Source organism: Rattus rattus, chromosome 1, assembly GCF_011064425.1.
Source record: "Rattus rattus isolate New Zealand chromosome 1, Rrattus_CSIRO_v1, whole genome shotgun sequence".
Taxonomy (NCBI): domain Eukaryota; kingdom Metazoa; phylum Chordata; class Mammalia; order Rodentia; family Muridae; genus Rattus; species Rattus rattus.
Genome location: NC_046154.1, coordinates 152,967,587 through 152,980,284, shown reverse-complemented (window position 1 = coordinate 152,980,284; position 12,698 = coordinate 152,967,587). Strand labels below are relative to the sequence as shown.

Sequence of the window (12,698 nt, the reverse complement as noted above, 5' to 3'; positions counted from 1 at the left end):
AAATTTTCTAAAACATACAAGATTAAACAGTCATATTTTTAAGTAAATTTTTATGGCAATACAATGATACTTTCTCTATGTTACTTGATAAACCCTAATTTTTTGCTATTTTCGTGAGTGTAGTGTTCTTATTATCCACTGTTATTTGTAGAAACTTAGTGTTTACTTAGTGTGCATTCTTTTTGGTATAGGTGACTGTAGAAACTAGAGGTTGCCATCCAAAGTCTTCTTCATTTCTTTCCTACCTTATTTGTTATTTATCTATTTAAAGTTTGACTTCTTTAATTAAAAAAAAAATTACAGAAAATACATTTTGGTTATATTTTTTCATCTCATTGAAATCTACACAAATATTTCAAACCTATTTACAAATCCGTGTTTATGCTTTTCTAGAACGCTATCTTTCCCTTTTTTTTTTTTTTTTTTTTTTTTTTTATTTTTTTTATTTTTTTTTTTTTTTTTTTTTTTCGGAGCTGGGGACCGAACCCAGGGCCTTGCGCTCACTAGGCAAGCGCTCTACCGCTGAGCTAAATCCCCAACCCTATCTTTCCCTTTCTTAAGAATATAAAGCCTACCCAAAAATCAACTAAAAATAAACACAAAAGTAATAAGACAAAATAATACCCAAACAAACAAAATAAGACAAGGTATACACAGAGACACACAAAGAATTGTAGAGTCAACAATGTGCTGCCCAACACTCCAGGGCATTTTTTTTTTCCTTTCTAGTGAGTGAAATTGGTGTACCATGATACTCCTTTGGAGAAAATTCGTTTTCACTTTGTCAGCAAGTTTCAATCACCAACACCTTCTTGCCTGGAGATGAGACTTTGTATATATGTTTCCTTCTCAGTGCTAGCTTTTTAATCTAGTTTGAGCTTGCTCAGAACTTGTTCAAGCTGTCAGAGTTCCTATGATTTCATATGTGTATCTGTAGGATTGTGTTTTGAAAACACGGTTTCTTTGAAGTCATCACCTACCTCTGGCTCTTTCATTCTTTCTGCCTCCTCTTCTACACAGATGCCTGACATTTTAGGTAAGGGGTATGATAAAAAAAATCTCACTTATGATAGAGAGCTCAAAATTCCATCACTATCCGAACTCTATATTAGTTCCCTTCAACTGGAAGAAAGCTTCTCTTACGAAGGCTGAACATGGCACTGATCTACACCTATAACAACAGTACATAAGCAGGAGCCATTCATTTTATTGCTATGTTCCTTTAGAATAATAAAATTATTGCTTTTCTCTAAATATATGTGAAAATACACACACACACACTAACACACACACAAACACACACACATATATAAATATAGATATACATACATATATATATTCTCAGGTTTGTGGCTACTTTATCAGTGTCAGATATGAATTCTGTCTCACAGAGTGGGGCTCAAATACAATGTAAAAGAAAAGAGGTTGTTTATTCACACATTTATACCACTATTAAATGAGTACATTTTTTAAACCAACTGACTGTTATAGATTAGAGGGCTTTTATCTAAATATTTTTCCCTTACAGCATCATAAACACTGGTCAATAGGAATGAAACATTTATCTGGGCTCTGGCTCTACTTCTCCATGTTTGACATTGTATGTTATCCTCAGCACTATACATTTATTATCCTGTTATAGAGAGTAAATAATACCCAGAAGAATGGCCTGTGATGGGAGGGGTGATCTATGGTATCGTCTTTCATCAATGATTTAACAATATGCAAGGCATTCCTGGCCGAACGTTTTACATGATGACATATGATATTTATTTAGAACTTCATCTCTGATGACTCCATCTATCTTCCTTTCATATAATGTGTGTGTGTGTGTGTGTGTGTGTGTGTGTGTGTGTGTGTGTGTCTGTGTGTGTAGTTAGGAAGGTTCTACAGTGGTAGTGTCCCAAATGTATGTTCAAGGGGTGTTTATAGTTACTTGTCTGTCACAGTAGTCCCTATAATAGCCTACCACCTCATCCCTGTCCCCCTTTAATCCTCTTATTAAGGTTCCTCTTTATCTCCTTTAAATATCTTCTTCTTGAGATAAGTTTTCATAACAGAAGCTATATCTTGAAAATTGGTTAAACTGACTATTCCTAGCACACAAGAGCTATTTCTGCTTAACTTCCTTATTTTCTCACTGGTAGAATTAGAAATTTTTTAGTTGTCCTCATTTTTCCATTGCATACTGCTTGACTACTTTCTTTTGTCAACTTGAAACAAACTAGGGTCATCTGGGAAGAGGAATCTTCAGCTGAAAAAAAAATGTGCCCAGAGCCAGCTTTGGTAGGGTCTTCTTTCTTGTCAGTTTTTCATAAGGCAGAGAAAGAAAAGAGCATCGGGAGAGGATACGACTTTCCCTTACAAGATACAGGGAGAAGACTTTGTCTTATGACATATTTAGGGTTGCTGTGTAATAATAAAAAAAATTTACTTATCTGAGACTAAATTACCTTGCTACTGTAGCTGAACTGCCTAGAAACTGCAAGTTTCTGGCACTTAACACCTCTTCCTAAAACAGCAAAGGATTAAGTAAGTAGACTTTGTGCTATCTCAGCAGGAACTGCACAGATCGAACTTTCCACCAGCTAGTCAGAAGTTACAGGAAAAGGGGGGTACTTTGAGAAGTGATTATAATATTTATTACTAAGTTGTAAAACATTTCTTATGAAAGCTATCTAAGGGGAAAAGCAGAAAGATCCTGAATGGGAAAAGGGAAAAATTCTCTTTCTCATCTTTTTGTCCTCAGTACTTATACAACTTTCAGAATACATGATCACATGTTAAAAAGTTCATCACACATTCACACATAAAAGCAAATCATAAATGACATAGAAGTTTACAACTGAGAGTGTTTACATGCATAGCCATTAGGAGTAATTATCTAGTTAAACATCCACCACCTGTCACATCTTCACAGGTTCATAGAGAGTTGAAAACCACAACTAAGCTGTTAGTGAAGTTTTGTATAGGTTAATCCAGACAATATTTTATCTTCTTTTACCTATAATAAATTGTTAGTTCCCTTCCCGTGACCTTAGTTAATTGTTTTTACAATCTCTTGGAATGTGTTGTGAGTAATAGAAAGTATGGTTACTGTGTAAGTGTCAATTACTTGGTGACACATGGGAGACTGACAGAATTCTCATTGCAGTTTTGACTATCAGAAAGGGATCTACTAGCAGTACTAGTATTAAGAGAGCTTAATAATCACTGATATTTCAGTAATTCTTCTAGGATCATCCTTAAGAATTAAGAAGTCATCTATTTGTCTATATAGCATCACTGCAAGAGAGTGCATCTTCATAGATCTGCAGCTATCTGCTCAAAAGGGGTGGTCTAGTACCTAATGATTGCTTTATATGTTTAATAATAACAAGAAACATATATTAATATCAGGAATCTTTCCTAAAATGAATTCTCTTGGGCTTTGCCTATAAAGCAAAACTGTTGCTGATTATAATCTGAAGCATACCTCCTACTATGGCTTCTGACAAAAATGTTCCCAAAAGACTGGTTCCTGGGCCTTTTCCTTGTAAAGAATGAGTATTGGAGTTAGGAATATTGTGGGGCCTCACCTTGGCAGTTTGTCTTGGGTTGTAGAAGATAGCAGGCTGAGAATGCCATGGATAACAAAGAATTAAGCAGTGTTACTTCCTGGCAGCTTTGGTTTCTATCTTCAAGTTTCTGCCTTCACTTTCCCTTATGATGATCTTGTAGAACTAGAGTTTTAAAAAGGTTACTCATTGTCAGAGCCCGAATGTGCAGAACTAGAGTTTCATAAAGGTTGCTCATTGTCAGAGTCCGGATGTGCAGGGCCGGACGTGCCTGAGGGAGAGCCAGAGATAGGACTTGCCAAACCAGCTATCAGCCCCAAGGACATTGACTATCTGTAGCCACCCCCTCCCCTTCCTTCACCCCCCTGAGTGAGATGAGCCACCCTACCTGCCTGCCGAGCTGCTAGAGAGCACGTACTCCTTGCTGATGTAATTTTCGCTACCGAAAGTAACTGTGCACCTTTTGAATTGACCAATCATGTGTAACAATGCCCCTAACCTCCCTATATAAACCCCGAGTTTGAAGCTGGGGTCCATTCCTCTGTCTCCTGTGTGAGATACGAGTCGACCCGGATCCCGCTAAGACCTGGGATCTCGATTAATAAAGGTACCTCATGCTTTTACATCAAGAATGGCTACTGGTGATTCCTTGGGGCACCCCACCCCGTGATCAGAGCGAGAGATGCAGCTCCCCGTTTTGGGGTACGCTCTTTCAATCTAATCTTAAGACAAAGTGTTTCTGTATTAAGTTGTAATTGGTTATGGTGTTTTATCCTAGTAATAGAAAGCAAGCTGCAGCACATGGTTTCTGGTGCTCAAACTCAGGTCTTGATGTAGTGTGGCAAGCCCTTGGTTGACTTAACCATCTTTTCAGCATCAATACTTAATATTCCTAAAAGATAGTATTTTCAGTGTAAACAAAGTGCAATTTTCCATAAGGAAAGATCATAGGTCTGAAATTTTAATTAAAGGAACCTGGATATAACAAAACAACACACACTTTAACAAAATCTCTCCTGGTCAACTGCCATTACACTGAGTGTGCATCTGTAAATTTGCAAGACAAAACAGTTGTCAAGGAGGTGTGGTACAGTGATTAGCATGCCAAACAAATTAGAAAGGGAAGGAGCAAAATGCTTGACTGGTTTGTTAGCTAAAATTAATTTGCATGGGGATTTTGTACATGACACACAGTGTCTTTCCCTGTGAAAATTGAACAAATAGACAGAGCTGTGATATAAATGTGTGTGTGTGTGTGTGTGAAATATCTTGAGTCACAGCTCCCCTCGACGTGTCTTGTACATTAGATGAATTGTTCATTACTATGTTTCTGGCAAGGAAGAAAGAAAAAACACAGTGTGGCAGCACACAGCTGTACTTCCAGCATTCGAGAAGTAGGGGCGCAAAGAACAGAAATTCAAGGTAATTTTCAATTACACAGTAAAATTAAAACCAACATAATGTTCATGAGTTGCTGCCTCAACAATTTAAAGCTAGAAAATGTTGTGCTTTAGGAAGTGGATGGGGGCTGGAGATAAACTTCAGAACAATGCATCCCTAGCATGTACAAGGCACTGATATACATTCTTCTATAACTTAACCAGATATAATGACTTGAGCTGTTCATCCCAGGACTCAGGATAAGATTATATCATACATAAGGAGTTTGAGGCTTGCCTTATGTCTAGATCTTTCTAAGAAAGGGAAAGTGTGTGTGTGTGTGTGTGTGTGTGTGTGTGTGTGTGTGTGTGAGAGAGAGAGAGAGAGAGAGAGAGAGAGAGAGAGAGGGAGAAGAAGAGGAGGAGGAGGGGAGGGGAGGCAGAGGAAGAGGGAAGAATGAAGAAGAAGGAGGAGGAGGAGGAGAAGAAAAAGAAGAAGGTGAGGGGGAGGAGGAGGAGGAGGAGGAAAAGTCATGTGGATTTTCATAGAATATGTATTCTATTAGGTTTTAGAAAAGCAACTGTTTGCAGTAGAGGCACTCTTTTCAGTTATATTTTGAATACTAATTGATAACAGACTTGCTTTGAAAGAACAGCATCAAGAAGAGAGTCCAAATAACAATTGTTATCATGGACGGTTATTAGTTTGACATAGTTCCCACTAAGACTATTGCATGATCAATTTAATTTTATCTTCACAGTGAACAGAGGAGGAATGTTACATCTCTAAGAATATGCAGGTTTTCACAGTGTTATGTCTTTCAGACATCCACAGTTGAAACACAGGTCTGTCAGAAACCAACTATGTTGATCACCATGTTACCTTGCAGCATTAGCTAGAGTATGCTTTGCTCAGTTTGAGTCTTCTCCTTTTAGATATCATTTCCAGTTCTTTCTATACTGAAATGGCCAGTGAATGCAGCAATATTTCAAATCACTGCTTCAGTTAGATCAGGTATCTGGAGTTAGTCAGATGGATCAAGAGGAAAGAGACAACATTGATTGCTGACACTGCAGTGCATCGGGAGGAAAGCGAAATCCTCAGTCTGGCAGAGAAGATCAGTCATTTCAACTACTTGTATCCAGAGTGTTGAACTAGCAAAATTTCTGACTTTTTAGTTTATTCTTTCACAGGACACCTTTGTAAACATGTCAGTTAGAGAAATGCTTGTTGGCTGCTTAAGCCTTAGCTGTGTAGATACAGTATGTCTAAACTTTTATTTCTGCTTGAACTTAATATTTCCACAAGCCCAAATCATGTCATGATACAAAAAAAGGAGTGAATTAACAATTTGAAGTAACATTTTAAATCAGTTGGAAACATTCTAAATTATGATTATCAAAACACATTGATTTCCGTTTAGGAGGAGACATTTGAAATTATGAAAAGTAAATAGCAATAGCCACATTCTAAAAGCTCTTAGATGACATGGGGCAGGTTTTATTATCAGACCATAGAAATTCCAAATCCTGAGTGTAAATATAATTTACCAAATTTACAGAGAATGAAAACAGCAGGTTCAGAATTACTCAGAAGTGATGATAAGAGATAACCTAGTGTGGGAAAGAATTTGCTGCAGAAAGAAGAGAATTCAAATTTCTGTGCCCGCACTTTAAAACAGTCATGGTTGTATACAGCTATAACCCCAGTGCTATGATGACAGAGAAAGAATTTCTGGGGCCTGTGCACAGCAAGATAGCATCAGTATAAGTGAAAGGCTTTGAATTGAGAAAATTGTGTAGAAAATCATAAAAGAGGATACTATTTACTTTCTCTGTCTTCTGCTTGAACACATAGGCATGAATACACAGACAGAGAGACAGACAGACAGACAGACAGACACACACACACACACACACACACACATGCACACCATATCACACACTAATTCTTGGTGGTCATGTACTGAGGAATATTAAATTAAAAATTTATAACCTTGAACCCATGAAAATGTCCACTTGACCTTTATAATTGCCATTGATCATGAATACTATTTTGTGGACCATGAATCCACATATGTAAAATAAATCAGTTGTCAGAATAAAGAAAGGGCATGACATATTAATATTAGAAAATTAAAAAAAAAAACTTTAGTTTATTATTTTTGGGGTGTGTGTGTGTGTGTGTGTGTGTGTGTGTGTGTGTGTGTGTGTGCTGCATGTGTGTGTGTTCACATAGGTCTTCTGATTCCACAGCATGTGTTTAGGCCAGATGGCCAATTTCTGTAATGGGTCATTATCTATGGATTCCTATGATTAAAGTGAGGGTGTTAAGCTTGTTCTGCAAGTCCTTTTTCCCTTTTGTTGGCCCAACATAATTGTCAAAATTTAAATGAATTTCTTATAAACAATTGATGAAGGTTATTTACTCATCATGAAGTTAGAAGTTCATATTGAAGCTCAGCAAGCCTCTGGAGTGACAATTCCATCTTATGTCAGCATAGGAGACTTGGATATCATTTGATAAGGGCTTATGACTAGTTATATTAATATTCGTAAAATGACCAAATTGTTTGATCCTTGAAGAAGATACCATTAAATTGGAAGACAAATAACAAGAGCCAAATAAGTCCAGCAGCTACTGAGATGCAGTCACTGACTGAGCTGAGTCTGAGCAAATATCAAAGAAGCAGGGAACTGAGCCTAAGTAACGATACAAGTAAAAGCACTAAAATTGCTTGAGTGAGTCATATAGGTATGGGCAAGCACTTCAACTTGGGACTTCACTTGACTTAGGCTGCATAAAAATCTACCTTCTAGAAATATACCTAACAATGAAGTTGCTCACCTCATCTCACCTGCATGAAGCTGTATACATATCAAACAATGGACTAAGACTCCCTGCACATAACATTATTTATTAACATCTCTTTCATGATCAACTTCCATTCAAAAGTATTCAAGAGCATATCCACATAGTGGAGGGAGAAGTCTGTTTCAACTGGCCTGATCCAGTTTAGAATATATACTCAGTAAGTCGTATTGAATCCTCTGGAAAAACTTTCAAGGAAACATCCTGTTTAATGTCATATACCTAGTGATAATTGAATATGCATTTGGTTAAATCAAATGCATCATGGAAACTGATGTTCACAGTAAATTAAGGCTTATCTAATCAAAAAAAGTCAATCAAAACAGAAACATCCACACTGAACTCTGAGTAAACAATTCCTCCTTCTTGGGAAGTCCACAAATTAAGGCTACACTGAATACCAGTGTTTCTCACTTTGCTTTTGAATAAAATTTCTTTGTCACCTTGCTCTCTGTGACTTCTTATAATAAGAAGCAAACATCCTGGAAACACCTCACCTAGACAGTAACCTCAGATAAAACTGATAAGCATCTTCTTCAAATAATGACATGAATTACTGAAGCTCTGAAAGAATTCTCCTGTTACTTTCTTGTAAGAACTTCTAAGAATGACACAAGCCATGTCTAATCTCATGCCTATTCAATGAAATCACAAGTTATAAAAAAATTCATCCTAGTGTTATGTTTTTTACCAATTTCAACTTTAAGATACTAAGTACAATCACATTAGAATTCCTTTTGTCTCAGAAGTTTTGATAATGTCACCTACAATTAAGCAAGAGGAGGATCCTTAATGAATTTCTCTAAAATACATTTGCATGATAAATAAAATATTAGCTCTAGGATGAGAATATTAGAAAAATGCTTGTTTCTGTGTTACTGCATTGAAAATGTAATTTATAACCCTTTGTCATTTTCAAAATGCAGATGTTCATAGTATACATATTAGTTACATGGACTATTAATAATAATAAAACTTTCTAATAATAATTAAAGAACAGAGCCAGTACTTTGAGACAATAATGCTTCTGTCACCTTTAATGTATATAGTTTTTGCTATAGGTACACAATGATTTCTACATGTGAAAGTGTAAGTGCTCTACAGCTCATGCTTTCTGGTTTCAAGAAGTGAAAACATCAGTAATAGCTTTTAACTTCAAAATGAAAATGAAAAGAAAATGCATGAGCAGAAATCACAGAAGGAAAATAAAAAAAAAGGGAAGGAAGAATGCATGGAAGGAAGGAAAGAAGGAAGGAAGGGAACAAAGAAGAAACAGGAAGAGATTTGGTAAGTTGTTCATTTGACAGGCTACATGCCAGTATGGAAGACACCCTTGGATGAGTTCCAAAACTGTAAAACATCAGGCATGGTTGTTTGTATCTATAATTTATTGGTGAATATCAGACATTAAAAGTCATCACTGGATATATAGTGAGCTTCAGGCAAGTCTGGGATTTATGAGACCCTGTGGAAGAGAGAGAGAGAGAGCAAGGGAGAGAGGGGAGAGAGAGAGAAGAAAGGAAGGACTGACCTAGAGGAAGAAAGGAAGGATACGCGATAGCATACGCAAGATGGCAGCCACCCCAGGCTCGGGAGTAAAAGTCCTTCGGAATTTCCGACTGTTGGAAGAGCTGGAAGAAGGCCAGAAAGGAGTAGGTGACAGCACAGTTAGCTAGGGTCTGGAGGAGGATGAAGACATGACACTCACAAGATGGACAGGCATGATAATTGGGCCTCCACAAACAATTTATGAAAACCGAATATACAGCCTTAAGATAGAGCGTGGGCCTAAGTATCGAGAAGCATCCCAGTCTGTGAGGTTTGTAACAAGAGTCAATATGAACGGCTTGAGCAGTTCCAATGGAGTGGTGGATCCACGAGCCATGGCAGTGCTGGAAAAGTGGCAGAATTCCCACAGCATCAAAGTCATCCTGCAGGAACTGAGGCGCTTGATGATGTCTCACATGAAGCTGCCACAGCCACCAGAAGAACAGTGTTACAGCAATTAGTCACCAAGGCCCCGGCCTCCCTTCTCCATCCAACCCAAGTCTTCATTTTCCACAGTAGTGAATTCTCTAGATCCATCTGCCGACCGCAAAGTACTGGAGAGGAAGCCCCACTCAGACTTCATCCTGAGACACTGCTCTAATACTAACTTCTTGTCCATTTGAAATACCTAAGTTTTGCTGTGTAACATCATCTGTCAAGGATAACCGCTGTCTGCCTGGTTGAACTTCTGGGATCAATAAGGTGTGTTGAAATCGGTTTCCTTTGGGAGCAGTGGGCACAGCTAATGCAACTGTGGACAGCCAGGTCTCACGCAATCACCTGCTGCTGGCACTTGGCCTGGGTATGCCTTTGCTTGCCCCGCTCTCCGCCACAGCTGTGTGATGGCCCTTAGAATAGATGGGGAGGCTTCAGGTAGCAGTCGTGGGACTGACCACCACTAGGCTTGGGGTGCTTTGGCTGCACCCCTGCTTTCTTAAGTCTTAAGTGATTGCCCCATCCAAGCCATGGTCCCCACTCTTTCACTCCAACCCTTGGCCAAAGCTTAGATTGTAACCTCCCCTCCCTCTGAAATTGGCCGCGAGTGAGGAATTCACAGCTTCCCATCTCCCCACCTTTATGAAGGGGTGCTGCTTTCCCCTCCTCAAGTCCCTTGTTGCCATCACCACCCAACACCTGCTGTAGACAGAAGCCACCAGATGAGGTTGAGAAAGGCTGGCCTCCCTCACTTAGCTCCGGACCACACTTGTTCACCTGCCACCAGCTTGGGAAGGGAGCACCATCAGCTCTTGAGCTTTGAGCTCAAGTCTAGAGGTGAACAGAGCAGTCACAGGGCGACTCAGACGGGCCAGTGCTCAGGGTCCTTGGATATATGCCTAGAGAAAGGCCATGTGGAGAGTCCTTGATGCACATGGTTCTGAGTTGGTTCCTTTTCCCATAATTGCTTTGCTTTTACACACTGAAGAGGTTTGAACGGGGCTCTCAGTCACCATGACCTCCCATCTGGTCTGGTGTGGAGCCTGACAGCTGGAGCACGAAGCCCTGACCCTGCAAACACGGGTTTCAGTGTTGCTCCTCAGACCCTCGGCAGGGACCCAGAGGAGCTCTGTGTCACCATGTTCGCAGTTCGTTTGCAGATCGGTGGGCCTGGCTCCTGGCTCATTGTCATGCTCCCCACTCTGTTCAGGACCACTAAATGTTGAAATGTGGATGCATACTGAAATAAAGGCAATTTGCAGTGTTGCAAAGGGGAAGAAAAAGGACTGAGCAAATGAAGGAAACAATGGTGATTCTTTCTTAGTCCATTCAAGCCTCATTAAGTTTCAAATTTTTCAAACTAGACATATGTACAGCAAAATTCAAAAAGATAATGATGAGAAAAACCACATGGCAGTCACCTGGGCAGGGAATTTGCTCACAGTGGTAGAATATAAATGAGCTGAGTTGATAGTATAAGAATAAGGCAAATCCTCAACTTATTGATTTGAAGTATCTTTTCCCACATATGAGCTTACTTTAATGTGATGAATGGTGGACATATTAAGCTTTAATGAAGTACAATTTTTTAAGCCTTCTCTATTCCTATTTTCAGTCATGGTGACTTCATGCAGGATTTTCTGATAGTATTTGTCAGTATGATATCATCTTACTAAAATCAATAGGAAATACAGTTCAAAATTATGAATCCCAATTTATTAAAGATGAATATTTACACAAAATTGTTTGTATCAAATGCGATGAACTTGTTTTCATGAATAAGAAAGGCACACAGAACTAAACCCTTAACAAAAATTAAAAGCAGGACCTATAGAAAAGGCTCGTGGGTTTTCCTTGGTCTCTAGTAGAGAACCTAAGTTCAGTGTCCAGTATCTATACTTGGTGGGTCATTACTATTTGTCAATCAAGCTCGGGAAATTGGGTACCCTCTCCTACATTTTGCAAGCAACTGTACTCATTTGTGCACACATGTACAGATGCATGAAGCAAATATTTAAACCGCTTTTAAATATGAAAAACTAAAAAAAGTCAAAAAGAAAATGAAGGACAAAGAACAATGATTTGAATGCAAGTCGTGTTAATACTGTACATATCTATAAAAAATGTCACTTAACATAACCTTGAAACAGCATAATTCAGATAGTTAAAATGCAATCCCATACCACTACCCAGTATTTAATATCAAATTATTGTCTATAGTGATTCAAATCAATAATTTCTACAGGTGCATTTAATAGTCTTTGTTCATTAAACTAATCAAAATTTATGTTGTAGTTTTTTGAAGAGAAAGAATTTTATGGATCATGTGATATCAACTGAATAAATATGAAAATTATGTATGCAAACTACAAAAGTTAGTATCAACACAAAATATAAATTTACATTAATATTGTTACTCTGATGTACACATATTGTGCCTATACAACACATTTAAGCCTAGATGGCTTATGCCTAGTCCTTCTCTGCTATTAAAAACTGAAGGTGAGATGATTAAGCACGTGAGTTTAAGGCCAAATAGCAAATTCATTTCTCTAAGTTTATTGTTAGAGTGCTTTCAAGATAATTTATTAGGATAATTAATGGACAACAGTCCAGATTACTTATATAGTTAGATGGTTTCTAAAAAACACCAGAAGTCCACAAAATATGACATTTAATGTTCTTTAACTTTTATTGAGACATGTCTGCTCCCACCAGGTCCCCTTTGGTATATTCAAAGAAGAAACTGAAACTCTCCACCTCCAGGTGAGGTGATTTAATGTGACAGACAGGCACTATGCAAAAATTGCTTCAATTCTTCTACAGACTAATTACTGTCCAGAAAAGGAAACATTGCAGAATAAGTTGGCTGAAAATTTCTGCCAGGGTAGAATGATTAGTCCTTCA

General features: G+C 38.1%; 1 protein-coding gene across 1 annotated transcript; it reads left to right on the top strand.

The window, feature by feature from the left end:
- Positions 1-9,378: 9,378 nt before the first annotated feature.
- Positions 9,379-9,817, top strand: LOC116889853 (ubiquitin-conjugating enzyme E2 variant 1-like). Its single transcript, XM_032890681.1, has one exon. It carries the CDS (start codon positions 9,506-9,508, stop codon positions 9,815-9,817), a length of 312 nt encoding a protein of 103 aa, XP_032746572.1. The 5' UTR covers positions 9,379-9,505.
- The last annotated feature ends 2,881 nt before the right edge of the window (positions 9,818-12,698 follow it).

Excerpts from the sequence above, each read along its gene's own strand:
- LOC116889853 (XM_032890681.1), top strand. The coding sequence starts at position 9,506 with ATGACACTCACAAGATGGACAGGCATGATAATTGGGCCTCCACAAACA.